The sequence below is a fragment of the Canis lupus genome, chromosome 14 (genome assembly GCF_048164855.1).
Source record: "Canis lupus baileyi chromosome 14, mCanLup2.hap1, whole genome shotgun sequence".
NCBI classification, from domain to species: Eukaryota; Metazoa; Chordata; class Mammalia; order Carnivora; family Canidae; genus Canis; species Canis lupus.
Window position 1 is genome coordinate 44,942,261 of NC_132851.1, and position 19,420 is coordinate 44,961,680.

General features: G+C 35.7%; 1 protein-coding gene and 1 long non-coding RNA gene across 4 annotated transcripts in view; one reads left to right on the forward strand and one right to left on the reverse strand.

Moving 5' to 3' along the window:
- Positions 1-19,420, reverse strand: part of GABRA4 (gamma-aminobutyric acid type A receptor subunit alpha4) — a 218,870-nt gene that overhangs the window by 71,980 nt on the left and 127,470 nt on the right. For all 3 annotated transcript variants that reach the window (XR_012007084.1, XR_012007085.1, XM_072774945.1), the window contains exon 9: positions 19,249-19,304. Coding sequence is in view for 1 of the 3 variants with exons in the window: in XM_072774945.1 (XP_072631046.1) it covers positions 19,290-19,304 (15 nt within the window). In the remaining 2 variants the exon portion in view is untranslated. The remainder of the gene's footprint in view (positions 1-19,248; positions 19,305-19,420) is intronic.
- Positions 1-19,420, forward strand: part of LOC140604041 (uncharacterized) — a 63,745-nt gene that overhangs the window by 20,214 nt on the left and 24,111 nt on the right. The gene's annotated exons all lie outside the window — the stretch shown is intronic.

Here is a 19,420-nt window from a genome sequence, read left to right on the forward strand (position 1 = left end):
CCCATTGGATACTTTTTCCTGCTTTGTTGAAGGTTAACTAACCATACAGTTGTGGATTCATTTCTGGATTTTCCATTTGTTCCATTGACCTATGTGTCTATTTTTGTGGCAGTACCATAGTTTTGATCACTAGAGCTTTGGAATATAACTTGAATATAAATCCAGAATTGTGATACCTTCATAGCTTTGCTTTTCTTTTTGGCCATTCGGGGTCTTTTGTGGTTCCATACAACTTTTAGGATTGTTAGTTCCAATTCTGTAAAAAATGCTGTTAGCATTTTGTTAGGGATTGAGCATTAAATGTGCAGATTGCTTTGGGTAGCATAGACATTTTAACAATATATGTTCTTCCAATCCATGAGCATGGAATATCTTTCCATTTTTTTGTTACTGTTCAATTTCTTTCGTAAGTGTTCTACAGTTTTCAGTATACAGATCTTTTACCTCTTTGGCTGGGTTTATTTCTAGGTACCTTATGGGTTTTTGGTGCAATTGTAAATGGGACTGATTCCTTAAATTAAGGAATTAAGATTCCTTAAATTAAGAGAAATTCTCTTTCTGATGCTTCATTATTGATAGAGATTCAAATAGATTTCTGTACATTGATTTTGTATCCCAGGACTTTACTGAATTTCTCTATCAGTTCTAGTAGTTTTTTGGTGGAGTTTTGGGGATTCTCTATACAGGATATCATGTCATCTGCACATAGTGAAAGTTTTACTTCTTCCTTGCTGATGTAGGTGTCTTCTACTTCTTTATGTTGTCCGATTGCTGAGGCTAGAATTTCCAGTACTACGTTAAATAACAGGGGTGATAGTGGACATTCCTGTCTTGTTTCTGACCAGAGAGAGAAAAAGCTCTCATTTTTTCCCCCGAGGATATTAGCTGTGGGTTTTTCACATATGTCCTTTATTATGTTAAGGTCCGTTCCCTCTAAACTTATTTTGCTGAAGGTCTTTATATAATAAATGGATATCGTACTTTGTGAAATAATACTGAAATACAAATATCTTTTTTGGAAATGAGTTATTAGTAGCAGATATGCACTAAAGGAAATGTTAAAGGAAGTCTAGAGGATAGAAGAGAAATGATACCAAATAGTAAGTCAGTTAAATAATAAGACACATAAACTGGACATTTATGTATAATAGATATACATCTATCTCTGTATATGTGTATATACATATATCCCTGCATATGTATATGCACACACATATATATACATCTTTTCTTTCTTTTTCCAAAAAATGTTGAATAACAGAAGCCAAACACAAAATATACACACTGCATGATCCTATATAGATGACATTCTAGAAGAAACAGTACTAATCTTTGGTGACAGAAAACAGATCACTAGTTGTCTGGTGTTGGGGAACAAAGGCAGAAAATGCCTACAAAGAGTCATTAGAGACTTTTGGGGGTAATGGAAATTTTCTGCATCTTGATTGTGGGGATGATCACACAGATGTATTCATGTCAAAACTCACCCATCTGTACACTTAACATGGATGTACTTACAATAAATTATACTTTATTAAATTTAAGACATAAGCAAAAAACTAGTAGACTTGGCAAAACATAAAGGATTTCTATTAAATGAAAAATACCGTAAGCAAAGTTAAAAGATTCAAGAAGGCAGCCCTGGTGAAGCAGCGGTTTAGGGCCACCTGCAGCCAGGGGTGTGATCCTGGAGTCCCGGGATCAAGTCCTGTGTCGGGCTCCCTGCATGGAGCCTGCTTCTCCCTCTGCCTTTGTCTCTGCACCTCTGTGTGTGTGTGTGTGTGTGTGTCTATGAATGAATAAATAAAATCTAAAAAAATGATTCAAGAGTAGGAATGTAATGTAAAAACTACTAGGTTTGCAATGTAAAAATTAATGAAGTATTAACAGAGTGTATACAAGGAACTCCTGAAAATCAACAAGGAAAACACAGGAAACTCCAAAGAAAGAGTGAACAAAGGCTGCATATATGAAAAAGAAGTTCATCCGTGCTACTAAAGTAACACAAATTTCAAATTACCAGTTTTCAAAATGACAAAAATCAGAAAGTTGGACAGTAGCAAACATTAGAAAGTATAAGGGTTTAAGCTGCCAGGTTTTGCTGCTAGGCCTATAAATTGATTCAGCCATTCCACAAAGCAATCAGAAAGTACTTAGTGAAATTATATGTGCAAGCGACCTACAAAACCCTCTTCTGGTAATACTAAGTGTCTATCATAGGAGATAAGATGAGTAAAATGTGGCATATGCATGAGATAGAACTCAAGGCAACAGTGACAAGAATAAAATTAGATGCAGAGTAGAAATAATAAACCGTATATATATATATGTATGGTTTTCTTATGAAAAGACAGTGTTGAATAGAAAAACTATGACACAGAAGATGATTCAAATTGATTTACATAAACTAAAAATACATGAACACATACATGTACAGAGTAACACCATACAATGTTCAAAAATATGTTTAACTCAAAGTCTAATATGAGTATGGGTGAAAACGAATGCCAGTGGACATGAGGAATCAAAAAAGGTAATCATAAAAAATTAAGAGAGGCCTTACACAGATTGACATCAGAGATGTGTAATTCTCTACTCATAAAGGAAAAAATGTATTTATGCATGTTCATGCTTCTCAACACTACTATAATGCTGTGTCCATACTCTTTTAACTGAGCTATTACTCCTTTCTCAAAAGATGCCTAAACTATGAAGGCAAAAGCAGTATTCTAAGCATGTGCTTCAGATTACTGTCTTTCTGCATATCAAAATGGATACAGAATTCCTTGGGGAATTTCAAAGGATCATTTTACTATTACTTCCCCCCCCCCAAGGAGAATATATTTACTTTCCATGGTATGTGTCATATTGCCAAGACTAATCTTGCCTTAAACTGAAAAAATGTATCAAGAACTATGATTCAGTTTAGTTGAACATTATGAAGTAATAATGTCTCATTTCACAACAACCATTTGTGATTGTGGAGCAAGTGTATCTAACATTATCTAAGAATAATCTATTTACAAATCTCCTGGAGATCTATTTTCTACCTCAGCTGCACCCACTTTTATTCTTGCAAAAAATGCTGAAACCTTTATTTCAATATGCAAAATTGTCAGGTAAAATTCAATTAGTAATAGTTTTATGAAAGGATGTCATCATGAAGCTGTTTCCCTAGTGAAGAAAATAAAACATATGGAATAACTAAGAGAAAAGCAGTGTGTCATAAATGACACTCCATCCTTTAGAAGGTGAAGAAATTATGAAATCAGGGCATCAGAGAAGCTTTGTGGATGAAAAACACATTTGAGCTGGACCTTGATGTTAGGAAGAATTCAGATATTCTGAGATGGAGAAGCAAGATGTTCCAAATAAAGAGAACAAGGGAGATGGGAAAATAAAGACTATGTAAAGGAATTGCAAGTATTTCAGTTCACACAATATATTGTACCATACAGTGAGGACATATGAAATAAAGCAGGCAAAATTAAGTTAAAAGGCAGAACATAGACAAAGATTTTGAATTTTACTACATACAATTTGAGTTAAAGGTAATGGCATATCAGAAAGAAGTCAAAAGCATTAATCAGTTGCAGGGGAAGAGCTTGGGAGAAGAAATGATGTAACATGACTTGAAATGAGGAAGACTGATTAGAAAGTTGTAATAATTTTCAAGAGATAATGAGAGCCTGAAATAGGGAAGATGCTATGAAAATGGAGAGGAGAGAAACAATGTATGTGTGAAAGATTTTCTAGAATATGGGAAGCAACTGGTTGAGTGAGATAAGGAATGAGTTCAAATGACTAAGCCTTTTGTAGTACACTTAGTATACTTACTCATTACTAGGAATAAGGAAAAGCAGGAAGCTCAGGTATAAAATAGTTCTGTCCCTGGTTCCTGTTAGTATTTGGTCTTTAACATAATAAGAGCTCTTAAGACTCTTATAATATCCTGAGTGATAGGAATGTCTGACACAGAGCTCCAAAATCCCTCAGAATTTCCTGGGTGACAGAAATACATTTTGTTCTAATGAGGTGACTTTGGTGGACTCATGCATGGGCAGAGGGTCACTAGAAAGGTCAAGTCATGATTAGAAGCTTGGAACTTTCAACTCCAACCCCCATTCTCCCTACAGAGGATAGGGGCTGGATATTAAATAAATAATAGATAATTCCCACATGATATAACCTCCATAAACATCCCAAACGCATAAAGTTCAGAGAGCTTCCAGGTTGATGAACACATCTATGTGCTGGGAGGATAGCACATCCCAACTTCACAGGAACAGAGCTCCTGCACTTAGAAACCTTTCAGGGCTCACCTTATGCATCTCTTTATCTGGCTCTTCACTTATATTCTTTAAGATGTCCTTTATAAAAAATTAGCTGTAGTAAGTAAACTGTTTTCCTGGGTTCTGTAAGCCACTCTAGCAAATTATTAGACACAGGAGAATGTCTGGGAACCTCTGATTTGTACCAAGTTAGACAGAAGTTGTAGGTATCCTGGGGACCTGCTGCTTGCATCTGGCTTCCGAACTAGAGCAATGAAGAAATTCTGTGGGACTAACCCCTTAACCTGCGGGGTCTGTGCTAACTTTAGTGTTAAAACTGAACTGAATTGCAGAACAACACAGCGATGCTGGAGAACTGGTTAATGTGGGGAAAAAACTTAACTCATTTAGTGGCCAGAGCAGTAGTAGACAGGAAGTACAAGAGTTTTTCCTTTCCAGATATCATGTTTAGCAGAACAGAAGAAAATGTATTCCGGACATAATGAGTTCGAAGTGCCCAAGATACCTTTAAAGGGGCATAATGAGTTTGAAGTGTCTAAAATACCTTTAAAAGGGCAACCGTATTAGACAAGGTAATGCTAGCTACTGTACCATAAAAACCTCAACATTTAAGTGGCTTAATGCAATAAACGCTTTTTTCTTGCTCATGTAAAGCCTAGTAAGAGTGAAGAAGAGGGGAGGGAGTCCACTCCACAGAAATATAGGAACCTTGGCTGAAAAGTTTCTACCATCTTTAGCATTCGGCTTCTACTGTTTATCTGAGCAATCATAGACATATCCTTAAAGTAGAAAGCATAATAAAAGATGACAATACAGAAGAGTTAAATACAGGAAGAGCAGAATCAAAATGCTACCTCCTAGAAATCACGTTTTTTGAACATTATTTATGAAATAAAGATTCAGAAGAAGACTCAGAAACTCAGTGTCACTAAACCTAGTGAAAGGTTTTCAAGAAAGAATAAACAAGGGACACCTGGGTGGCTCAGCAGTTGAGTGTCTGCCTTTGGCTCAAGGAATGATCCTCTAGTCCAAGGATCTAGTCCCACACTGGGTTCCCTGCAAGGAGCCTGCTTCTCCCTCTGCCTGTGTCTCTGCCTCTCTCTCTGTGCCAAATAAATAAATAAATAAATAAATAAATAAATAAATAAATAAATAAAATCCTTAGTTAAAAAAAAAAAGGTCAACAGAATGTATCAAATCATGCAGAGTCAGGCAAGAAAGATGAACACAGGGAAAAAACTGATAGGAATGAATGATTGAAACTATTATGTCACTATCATCAGGTGGACTTAATAGTTCTAAGCAGAAACCATATGAAAAGGGATGAAGGGAGGAAAGAATAAGTGAATGGTGAAAAACTTTAGTTCATGTAAATAATTTTTTATAAATTTTTTTAGTGTAGTCATTAGTTTCGGGTGTACAACATAGTGAGTCAACTTCTCTAGACGTTAAGCTCTGCTCACCACAAGTGCAGCTACCATCTGTCACCATATGATGCTATTACAGTATATTCAATCTACAAATGGAAGCCTGTATCTCCCACCCCCTTCACCCATTTTGCCCACCCTCCATCTTCTCTCCTCTGGCAATTATCAGTTTGTTGTCTGTATCTATAGATCTGATTCTGCTCTTTGTTTATTCATTTGTGTTTTTTTAGATTCCACATACGAGTCTATGAGGGTATGATGATCTTTCTCAGTCTGACTTATTTCACTTAGCATAAGACCCTCTAGGTCCATCCATGTTGCCACAAACGGCAGAATGTCATCCTTTTTGTGGCTGCGTAATATTCCAGTGTATACATATTTATAGATAACATACAAAAAATGAGTGTGCACAAGAATGCTGAAGATATGGTGGGTTATGGAGAATGTTGTTCAGTTAGCAAATTGGAATTCCATGAACGTATTTTAAGCTTGAAGCTTAAAATCCAGTTCAAAATAAGAATATAAACATATAGCAGTAAACTGTAAGACTGATAAACGAGGTCCCAGAAAAGACAAAGAAGGAAAGAGTTGGGAAAATAACTGCAGTAAAACACCTCAGAAATCTGGAAAAAGAAATCAAATTAACAAAATCCTCACAAAAAAAATATGTGAATTTATGAACAAAGCATCAAAATTGTTGGAAGATAAAAAAATAAAATGATAATATAGAAAGATATGCATATTCTTGAATGGAAACAATATCATAAACATGACAATTCTTCCTAAACCATACTATTATGTAATATGAACCCAATTTTAAAATACCAACAGGTTTTATTTTGTTTCATTTTGTTTTGGAGAACTAAATATGCTGATTCTAGAGTTCAGATGGCAAAATAAACAAGCACAAAAAAACTGAGAAATTCCTAAAAAAGACAAAAGAAATGTGAGAATGACACTCTCAAATGTTAAAACATACTTTCTGCTATATTATCAGTGTAATTCTAAGCCTGATATATTATGTCAATAACATAAAAAACTCTGAAGCAACACACTTGGAAATTCGGTATATAATAAAGGTGGCAATACAAACTCATATTTAAAAAAAAAGGATTTTTATATAAAAATTGTTAGGACAACAAGGCTGCCAATTTGATGGCTTGAATCCATGTTTCTTTTCCAAGAATTTTACCTGAATTATTTTCTCTGCCCTTTTCTTCCTTACCTTGTGACTGCCTCATCAGTTCAACAGGATAAATTCTCCCCAAAATCAAAGATTTCAATATATAAAATGAATGTGCAAACTAGTAAAAGAAACTACAGATATTTTTAAATAATCTTACCTAGAAGTCACTCTGCTCACCAAAACCAGACCTCCCCAAAACAAACAAAAAACTGTATTAAAAAATCATGAATGACAAAATCCTAGAGGAATAATATCAAATGACAAGTTAATTGAGAAAAATAATAATGTGATATTAGTTGTATATCACAAGCAATATGCCAGTATCAAAATCCTTTGGGGAAAAAAATCTCTCAAAAGAAAAAGGGGCAAGTATATTAACTGTAACTTATGAAAATGGAAATATGAGTGCTTCTTAAACATGAAAAATTTCTCAATTATAATAAGTGAAATAAAAGCCATAAATATATTGAGAACATCTTTCTTTTCCCTAATTGGTAAAGACTCAAAATTTAATAACTCACTGTTATGAAATGGGTGTTCTCACATACTGCTGGTGGCAATGTGCATGACAGTGGAACTTAAATACAGGAAAATTTGGAAGCATCTATCAAAATTACAAATGTACATTTTTTTTAACCTTCGGGTACACTTGCCCACAGACACAACTGTATGTACAAAGTTGTTCACTACAACACTGTTTATAATTGCAAACTTAGCAAACTGAAGTTTGTAAACATGATGAAAATAGGTTGCTTTCAAAATAAGAAAAAACCTAGTAACCGTTTTGAGATACACAAACACATCACACACACACACATTCACCCACACTAAAGAAAACAGATCAGGAGAGTAGAAGTGGAAAAATAGTCTGATAGCTGCATTTTGGGACAGGAAGCATGCCCAATCCTCTTACAGATTTAGAAGAAGTAAAAGAAATGACCTTTACTGAAGAAACGGTGTGGGATATAGCTCCTTAAAGAAAATTCAGCTACTAAACCAGTCCGTTAGTATCTAGGGCAAGAACTTTTTCAAGTCTTTGAAAATGTTTGAAGTCTGAAAAATATACATATATTGAAACTAAAGCAAGAAAACTGCATAATTAAAATTAATTAATAAATGTCTATACAATTTTTCATATCAATTAGACAATAATTTAGCTCACTTTGTATTTAGGTAGAACAATACTGAATTGATACAAAAATTCACTTTAGCATGTTGACTTCAGTACAGGCCTGGATTTCCAAAGGAAAGAGTACCTAACAGTATTTCAACTGTTCTCAGTTCAATGAAAAGGTCTTAGTTTAAGATATATAGAGACCTTAAAAATAATAAGGTAGAAACAAAGTGTCCATCAACAATAAATGGATAAACAAAATACAACATATACACAAAATGGAGAATTATTCAGTCATAAGAAGATAGATGAATCTCAAAAACCATATGCTAAGTGAAGTAAACTGACACCAAAAACAAAAAACAAAAAATAATAGAGACACAATGTAGATCAAAGATTACCAGGGTCTTGGTGGAAGGGAAAATGGGCAGTTATTGTTTAATGAGTATAGTTTTCTCTTTGGAATGATGAAAAAGATTTGGAAAATAGTGGCAATGATTGTACAACACTGTGAATGTAATTAATGCCACCAAATTATACACTTAAATATGGGATATTTTATGTTATATATCCACAATAAAAAAAAATGTTTTAAAAAGAGCGTATGGAGATACACCTCACACCAGTCAGAATGGCGAACGTTAACAGGAAAACCACAGATGTTGGCAAGGATGTGCAGAAAGGGGAACCCTTGCACATTGTTGGTGGAATGCAAGCTGGTGCAGCCATTCTGGAAAACAGTATGAAGTTTCTCAAAAAGTTGAAAATAGGGCAGCCTGGGTGGCTCAGTGGTTTAGCACTGCCTTCAGCCCAGAGCATGATCCTGGAGAACCAGGATCGAGTCCCACGTCGGGTTCCCTGCGTGAAGCCTGCTTCTCCCTCTGCCTGTGTCTCTCTGCCTCTCTCTCTCCTCTCTGTATATTCTCATGAATAAATAAATAAAATCTTTAAAAAAAAAAGTTGAAAATAGAGCTACCCTATGACCCAGCAATTACACTACTGGGTATTTATACCAAAGATACAGATGTAGTGATCCGAAGGGGCACCTGCACCCCAATGTTTATAGCAACACTATAGGTCCACAATAGCCAAACTGTGGAAAGAGCCCAGATGTCCACTGACAAATTAATGGGTAAAGAAGATGTGATAGATAGATAAATATATAGATATAGATATACAGATATATAGATATAGATATAATGGACTACTCAGCCATCAAAAAAAAATGAAATCTTGCCATTTGCAACAACTTGGATGGAATTAGAGGATACTATGCTAAGTGAAATAAGTCAATCAGAGAAAGACAATTATTATACAATCTCATTCATTTGTGGAATTTAAGAAACAAAACAGAGGATCATAGGGAAATAAAGGAAAAAATAAAACAAGACATAATCAGAGAGAGAGAGATAAACCATAAGACACTCTTAATTATAGGAAACAAACTGAGAGCTGCTGGAGGGGAAAGGGTGGAAGATGGGATAACTGGGTGATGGACATTAAGGAGGGTGTATGATGTAATGGGCACTGAGCATTATGTAAGTGTGATGACCCACTGATCTACACCTCTGAAACCAATAATACAGTATACGTTAATTCACTGAATTTAAATTTTTTAAAAGTGCATGGAAAGTGGTTTGTAACTACTGCCATTTTAATGATGATTAATTTGTATTTATCTAGCTGATGAACTCACTTCTCTACTGATTCTAAAATGCCCTAAAATGCTTCCAATAGTTTGTAACTTAAGCATCTCAATTCTGAGAGAGTTCAATTGAGTTTTGATTTTATTTTCTCCAGTATTATAACAGGCTTAACTAACAACAACGAGAGAAAATATATTTCATTTGATAATAAAACAATTTTTTAATTTATGCTATGAATACTAACACACATAGTCCCAACTCACGTTAATTTCACAAATGTATTAATTTTACCAGGGCTGTTACAAAAATGAAGTTACATAAAACTTATGGCAATGAGACTGTGTGTGTGTAAACTATTTAACACAATGCTCAGCACAGAATAGGTACTTAGTACTGCACAATGGTATATGGAGAACATAAACCATAGATAGAACTATGTTTAGATCTATATTAATCTCAAAAAGTAGTGTGCAGAATCAGGATAAAACTTTAAATACTTTATTTTAGACCATGTCAATCTCCTAAATCCTCTTTTATATCATTGTCCAGACCAATGGCTACTATGAAATAAATGTCAATCTTTTCATTATAAATTCATCCACTGAAAAAGACTGGTTTTGAAAAATACTCTTAGCAACTAGGATTTAAAACAGTCTTTTTCAGGGACACCTGGGTAGCTCAGTGGTTGAGCATCTGCCTTGGGCTCAGGCCATGATCCCGGAGCTCCAGGATGGACTCCCCCATCAGGCTCCCCGCAGGGAGCCTGCTTCTTCCTCTGCCTGTGTCTCTGCCTCTCTCTGTGTCTCTCATGAATAATTTTTTTTTAAAGTATAGAATGAGAAATCTGCTTCAGATTAGAAGTTTCCAAATGCAAAGAAAGATTTGGTTATCACTGTATTAGGGGAGAGAAGATAAAGATAACATTAGTTGAAGAAAATTTTCAACAACAGAGTCACAAAAAATATTCAGCTTGACTTCTATCAAAGATTCAATTTAAAAAAGATTCAATTAAATAAGAATACTGTTCTCTAGGCATTCTGTCTAAAAAAGTTTTTCTATATTACGATTTAATTACAGAAAATATCTGCACAATATTACCCAAACATTCTATTTCCTAAAAGATTACCTTTTCAGTAATGCCTACTGTTGGCCATTTGGTTACTATTCTTTATTGAAACTTGAAGGCATCTGTGAGTTTAGGAGCCAATCTTAATTAGTTAGAAAAACATCTGAAATTTTACAAATTGTCCCTGTCTTCCAATATTGTATTAATCTTCTCAGGCTGCTAAAACAAAATAGCATACACTAGGTGGCATAAAAAACAGAAATTTATATCTCACAGTTTTAGAAACTGGAAGTCCAAAGATCAAACTATTGGCAAATTTGGCTCTTGCTGACAGCTCTCTTCCTGGCTTGCAGTATGTCCTAACTCTTCTGTCTTGACACAGAGCTCTGGTCTCTTCCTCTCCTTATTCCTAATTATAATTTTTATACACCTGATGACAATCCATTATGAGGGCTCCACTCTCCTGGCCTCATCTAAACTTCATCTCCCAAAAGCTCCACCTCCTAATACCATCACATCAGAAGTTGGGGTTGCAACAACTGATTTTTAGGGAACACAAACATTCAGTCCATAGCACATACTTTGCAACCACATTTAATTTGAAGTCAACACAGAAACGTAAACATATTTCTGAAATATCATCTCATTATAAAAAGTATCACTCTGCATACTTTTCTTAAGTTTTTTAGAGTGTCCTCATATACTGGTGTGCATCAGACTCACAGGGGAACCTGTGCAATATAAAAATAAGATCTAATCCAAACATGTGATTATAGATATAAATTAATGAAAACAATTAACCTGGGTTTTCTAGAGAAGAAAACTACTGGCAGAAGAAAATCCCTCCTATATAAATAATCAAAGCAGGATACTGGAAGTTTAAAAAGAAAAACTCTTTAATCTGACTCCTTTGCAGATTCATAACTAATTTTTGATTATTATAGTCCCCTGATCTCTTTTGGAAATCTAATGCAATCTTCAAGTCATAGTCATCAAATATTAATGGCCCACTAAATCATACATTTGTTTATAATCAGGAATATATAATTTTGGGAAAAGGATTCATCATTAGGATGAGATGAGGCTCTTAGAAAAGTAATGACAATTAAATATCCATGAAGGGATTTTTGTAACATTCTGCTTTATCTTATACTGCCTCATGCTGCTTGTTGCCACAATTCAGAAACACCAAAGAGCAAGGTAGGATTATAAGAAAGACAATAATAATAATAATATTTATAAATGAAGACAATATAGGCCAGAACTATTCATTCCAAAAGACTGAGGTTGAAAAACTGAAATAACTATAAACAAAGAAGACATGGAAAAAGTAAACATGAGTATTTACTGAATCCTAGATACCTAAAACACAAATCTAGAAAACAGTATGTTCTTTGAAGTATATTACTATGTTTCACAGATCAAGCAAGCAGCCTGCCAACTATAACCAAAACAGTTTCAAAAAATTTTAGTGAATTTACATATTCTAGATAGGCATCAAATTATGAAAGTTAAAAGGTATTTAGGTTACCATCCCTATTCTATGGCATTTGAAATCATGCCATAAAATCATGCTATCTCAGAGGCAACACTTTCAAAGGAAAAAAAAATCATGAATAAACTACTCCTAGATCTTACACTGAAAATAATTTATATCATCTGTAATATTTTAAGTGACTTAATACATTTCAGATATAAGATATATAAAATGCATATATACATATTTGAGAAAACCGCTGTCAAATTTCATTAGACGAGGTAGGTAATTAGCATTCTTCATTAGATGAAGAGTGCAGATGGGGAGTATGGTCACAGGAGCCAAAATACTTGTTATCAATGTTAGTTGTTCTTTGCTTTTTCAGGAAGACTGGACTTGTGCCACCGAAAAGTATTTAATTCTCTATCAGACCCTCATGGTCAGCCATCAAAGCATAATGTGGTCTTTTTAATCCTGAGTAGAGTAAACGTATGGACTATTATGTGATGGAACAAACATGTCTTGATGCCTTACTGGTATTTATAGCTTCTCTTAAGTGTGTGGTAGACTGGAGACGGTTGGTCAGTCATTATTCGAATATGGATCATTGGCAGCTTTCCTCTTATTCATCTTCTGGAAAACCCCATGTGGTACAGTTAGAAGAAATGGTAATGTACTCAAATTTCTTTCTGTAGCTTATCCTGAGACATGAGAATTCTGAATGACACCTGGCCCAATCCCAGACATTTTATTCTACATTGATTTTGCCTTTCCTGAAGCTTCTTTCATTTCAAAATCCATACCAAAAAAAAATCACCTCAAAATCAAACCCTGAAATCAATGCCAATATCCCTGGACCCTCTTTTTGAAGCAGGTTCTGGAGCACTTCGTGCTTTTTCAAAACATCAACTGATTATACTTTTTATGCTTTATTTCAAGATCGTTTTCTCATTTTAACTCCTTTGAGTCTCTGTGGTTTTATAAATAGTGCCCTTATTATGGTCTGCTTCTGGCTTTCCTTACAGACTTTGCCCAGAGTCCCGGAGTAGAGCAGCCTATTTTTGTGCTCTCTTGAGGAGGCTTGTTCCCCAGCTCCCCCACCTCCCTCATTGTGAGTCTGTTCCAGGCTGTTGACTGCCTGATGTTTTGATGTCTCTCTCCATTAACTAACTCTTGCCTTTCAGCCACTGAGCTTCAGTTTCTTGTTTACTGCCTTCCTTGTTACAGCTCTTGGCTTGCCGCTTTAGTCTGTATGTCAACAGAACCTTTGGCAACTTCCTGTGTCATCTCTTGCCTCTCCTTCTCCACAGACTGCTTTTCACCAATTTGATTTTCCAAAGATAGCCTGTCAGCAGTTCAAAGTGTGGCTTCCGTCCCTAGTCTCTTCAACTGTGCTCATTTTAATTATTACCATGAGGCAGCAAGGCTGCCACACAAAAGTGACCACCTAGACTGTCTCACAGAAAAAGCACAAAGATTTAAGTCCTGCTCAGGGTGCCTGAAATCCCAGATGACAGATCCATTTCTATAATTTCAAAAATCTTACTATCTTCAGAAAAGCTTGAGCATATTGCAAATAGTCTCTTCTGCTTACCCTTAGGATTTTCTACCTACACTACTGTGGTACTTACCATACTACATATTCTATCTTTTTTTTTTTTTAAGATTTTATTTATTTATTCATGAGAGACAGAGAGAGAGAGAGAGAGAGAGAGGCAGAGACAAACGTAGAGGGAGAAGCAGGTTCCATGCAGGGATCCCGGTCCCCAGGATCACACCCCAGGCTGAAGGAAGCACTAAACCGCTGAGCTTCCGGGGCTGCCCCATATTCTATCTTATATTGGATCCTATATTGTAACTAATATTGTTTCTGTCCCCCAGAAGACTGTAAGCCATCTCATAGGAATGGCATTCCAGTCCTTGTATCTTACCGTCCAAGATAGCTGCTGATCTGAGAAACATAAATATAGGTGGGCAGGTAAGAAACTTCAGCTATTGACTTCTAGTATACTAACTTTTTTTGGGGGGGGGGGCGGAGTAGACTCAATGCCAAACATGAGGCTCCAACTCACAACTGAGAGATCAAGAGTCACACTCTCTACCAACTGGGCCACTCAGGCACCCCTAGAGGTTCGATTCCATATGTTTCTTTTAATTGTAATACTAGTATGTTAGAGAACTGAGTCAGTTGCAAATAACAATGGCTGAAACAACATGGTAAATTCTTCTCACATAATGAGAATTCCATGGTAAAGTGCATTACTGGTATCAATTTGGAAGTTCAAGGATGTCATGTCTAAAATCTAAGTAATTCTCCTGGCCTTTCAGGGTTACAAGGTAGCTGTTCCAGTTCCTGTCACCATGTGTAGCTTCCGCAAATAAGGAAGAAAGAAAGGGCCAGAAGACAAAATGACTGCTGTATCAAGAAAGCAAAAGCTTCCCAGAAATTCCATCAGATTTCTGATTATATTTCACTAGACAGAATTATAGGAGATTGTTTTGCATAATAACAAGAAGGATGAGAAAATTAGGGGCTTGTGTTTTTTTCTTCTTTTTTAATTTTTCTGCTTACAACAATAGTAGGACTCCATAAGAAGAAAAGGAGAGTAACTATTAAATCACAGGAAACCTCTGTCAGAGTGAAACTAATGAGAAGGAGTGCTAGCAGAGAGTCAGTGTAAATAAAAATACAAACGTAAGAGAGTCAATGTAAATAAAAGGAGAGCCTATGAAATCAACTGAAGGCTGCTTCACCACCCCGCCCAGTAATGGCTGACAGTCAGACATTTTGATGTGTAAGCTTTAAGCCCTACTGAGGCATAAGCTTCATGGGAATCCTAATATAGTATCTTTCTATTTTTTATTCAGCCTCTTCATAGGCTTCACAAATAAAGTTTTCCTGAGCACTTTCTATATATCTGGCACTGTGATACGCTGAGTAAAATAACATAATTGTCTTCAAGCTGCCCACTTTGAACTGAACTTTTCAGTAACAGAAGTGAGCACAGTGTCATGCTGTGGGCCACTGAGGAGGCATTTAACTGCAATGGGGTGTGTGTTTGTGGAGTGGGAGTCCAGTGAGAGAGTTGCCACAGAAAGAGAAAGTGGAGCTCACCAAATGATGTGCAGAAGGATGTTACTGGCACAGAGTACTAATACATAAAGGCATAGGAAGGCAAACAAAGTAAAAAAATATTCTGGGATTTTTTAAGATTTTTAGTGGTACAAAAGCACAGAATTCAATGGCAAAAGGCAATGGTACTGAGAGAAATTAGAAGAGAGGTAAGCAAGAACGAAAGGGTCTTTTTAGACAATGACACACTAAACTATTTTTAAAAATTTTATTTATTTATTCATGAGAGACACAGAGAGACGGAGAGGTAGAGACACAGGCAGAGGGAGAAGCAGGCTCCATGCAGGGAGCCCAACGTGGGACTTGATCCCGGGACTCCAGGATCATACCCTGAGCCAAAAACAGGCACTTAACCGCTGAGCACCCAGAAGTCCCAACACTAAACTATTTTAAACTCATATTAGTTTCATGCTTTAGGAAAATTTTCCTGGTGCCACAGTTTACTGGGAACAGATAACAGTGGAAAGAGGGATTTCAGTTAAAGGACTATTCCAATTGTTCAAATGAAAAATATGAAGGCCAATCCCAAAACAATACCAGAGGAATTGGAAAAAAAGAGAGAGAGAAAGAGAGAGACTCCATAGACATTAAACAAGTAAAAGTTTAAAAAACATATTTACCAATTGCTGTGTGTGTTGGAGGTGGGAGGCAGGCAGGAAAAGCAAGTATAGAGATGGAATAGAAATGACAGTAGAAAAATAAGACAACTTCCCTTTCTTCACTCATTCAGTGATTCAATAATGATGACTGACCGGGCACCTGGGTGTCTCAGTCAGTCCAATGTCTGCCTTCAGCTTAGGTCATGATCCTAGGGTCTTGGGACCAAGATCTGCATCAGGCTCCCTGCTCAGTGGGGAGTCTGCTTCTCCCTCTACCTTCCCCCACTGCTTGTGATCGCTCTCTCTCTCTCTCCCCCTCTCATGCGCTCACTCTCAAAAAAATAAATAAAATCTTAAAAACAAAAATAATGATGGGGACGCCTGGGTGGTTCAGTGATCTCAGGATCTCAGGATCCAGTCCTGCATTGGGGTCCCCGCAGGGACCCTGCTTCTCCCTCTGCCCGTGTCTCTGCCTCTGTGTGTGTGTGTGTGTGTGTGTTTCTCAAGAATAAAAAAAATAATAATAATCTAAAAAAATAATGATGATGGAGACAGTTTTCCTAAAGATAATATATGTTTGGGTTAAGACATAATATACACACCTATTCATAGCAATGTCTATACATCTGACCCAAGCACAACATGAAGTAACCTCACCAAGAAAATAGTCACTCTGCCATAGAGAAACCTAATAATGTAGTCTTGGATCATGGTTGAACAGCCTAGATCCTAGAGCAAATCTCAAGGACCTAGAGAATAATATAAACCAGATATTATTAAGCAAAAAACAGGTCTGATCAAGACCGTGCTTCCAGAGTGAGGCACTTAAGAACCTTTAAAACAACTTACTAACAAAATGAGAAACTTATTACACTGGCCTCGGTAGCAATTAAAAAATAAAATATGACATCTAAAATACCAGATAAAAGTTCTTAAACCATAAGGAAAATGATGCAGGCTTCACAAAGCCAATCCATGCTTCAATAGAAGAGCAAGATATCCAGGAATAGATTACGGTCCCAGGTTCAGAGAAAACCAACCCAAGTGAGGAGTTGAAAGCATGCGACAGTTTCTAAAACTAGCATTATATTATCCTTTTTTATTTTATGCATAAAGGTGCCTTAAGGTTCACTAACTCAATAGTTCTTATCACTGCTGTTACCAGCTCAGCCATGCTAATAACAAGGACTCCCTTAATGCACTGCCTGGTTTGAAGGAAAAAAAAACTGCACATTAGAATGAACAGTGCCCACAGTAATTCTGGCTTCCAGACAAGGGTAGCCATATTAAAGAATCCATCTCTTCTTTTTCAGATTTGTTTCCTCTAGGTTCATGCATTGGAGACTATTGGACCTTAAGGGCTATGGGGTCAACAAATTAGCGGAAAGAGTATGATTAAAGCAAATACATAGTAGAGTTGTTGTGAGCTAACTTTAAGTCAAAGAGATCTCAATTAGAATCTTGGCTTTTGCACTTATCAGGTTTCTTAGCCTTTCTAACAATAAATAGAGAAATTTCTTAGCCTCATTAACAATAAATAGAGAAATGACTGCACTTAGTTTACAGAATTATTGTGAAAATAAATGCTTGTGAGGCACCCAGCCCCAAACCTGGCATAAATAAGTCTGAAATAGATACTAACATAACAGATGGATTAAAACATCTTTCAAGGGGAGTGATTCCAATATCCCTTTTACAGAAGAGACTGAGGCTCTGAGAGGGTCATTGTTCAAGGTCACGATGCTAATAAATATGAGAACCAGGATTCAAATGCAGATCTACTGTGGTTGATAGTAGATTGCTCCGATTTTTTTTTATTCTACATCTTAGAAGATATAATATCCAGGACTTAGTGTTAATACTGTGCTGAGCTTACAGCTTCAGAATTAAATGAAAGAGGAACATACAGAAGAAAACAAAAGCAAAAGCAGTCTACTGCAAACAATTCAGTACTACAGCCCTGTACATGACCAAGTTTAGAACACAGAACCTATGAGAAATGGTTAAGACAACCAAGATAATTAGTCTGGAGAAGAGACAGTAGGAGGAAATATAATTGCAATTATCCAATTTATAGAAATGTAATTTAGAATATTATGTACACTTTCAGTTTGCAAAGATGGTTTAATTATTCCCAAAAGACTAAAAATTAAATGTAATGAAAATGACAGTTTTTTGTTGTCAGTTTTGAATAAGAATTTGTGGGGAAGGGGGTGATTTCAGAGGACAGAAGAGAGCTCTATTTATGCATCATGGATGAATTACTATGTATATATTCGCAAGTTCTATAGCTATAGGGGAGCTGCTTAGAAGGGAATATTAAAATCTGAATTTAAAAAAACCTGAATTACTTTTCACATGATGTATATTTCAAAAACAAAATGTAATGTCTGAACTTTCATCTTTAATTATTAAAATGCCCAAGAGTTTACCAAAAAGAAACTTCACAGCAATTTTCCACTTAACAAAGTTATTACCAGCAAAGAATTTGATTATGCTATAAAAATTTTTCAGAATGTAATTTCACACTTACTAAGTGATATATTATTTCCCATTATCTTGAACTGAAGCATTTTAGGGATTAGATATTTCCAAATTCTACTTTTAAACTGACTCCAGATATAACAATCAACTAGGGAAATAAAAAAATTGAAAGCGTATTTCTAGATAGTTACACATCATACTGATCAAATCAACCTAATATTTAAAAAGGCCCATCACCAACTAATAGCAAACAGATCTTAAAAACCAATGTCTAAATTTCTCATAAATATATAATTCCACAATCACACCAGGGGGCGCTCTTAACACTGAAATGATGGATGACATATTTCTAAAACACATGGTGGTCTCAGTTGGCCAAAATGAGATTTTTTTTCTAGGCATGCAGTACTCGCAACAAGTGCTTATCTCTTGAAAATGTTTGCTGGCAACACACACATTTTCTTTTACATCCAAAATGTTTGCGTTGTTAGGACTATCAAGTTAGTCTATCAAGTAAAACATTTTCTGCTGATAGGAAACATCTTATTTTGGAAACATTTGTCTATTTAGACTGGCATCTGTCTCTTATTCTTTCTGTGGTTATGCTGATTCTCAATAGTCAACAGAGTGCTTAGGAGTACATAAAACTTTGAAAATGGTTTCACTGCCTAATTTATTTTTTGCAAAATTTCCTACCAGACCTTCAAGTCCCCTGACCCCCTACCCCCTCCACACACACCATAAAAAGGGGATCATCTAAAACTGACACATACCGTGAAATTTTCATCTGAGTGGTATGGGCCTTTTCTATAGTTTCTCATTACCTGGTAAGAACTCTGAAGCCCAGATCCTCTCTTCGGAAAGTTCAAGATTCAGATTCCTAAAAATATAATTAGAAAATCAGTGTGAGACTTCAAGGAAATTAAAAAACAAAAAAGGCAAAAGCTAAGTTTGGGCTATACTACCCAGAGAAAAGTCACCATTTACTGCTCTGTT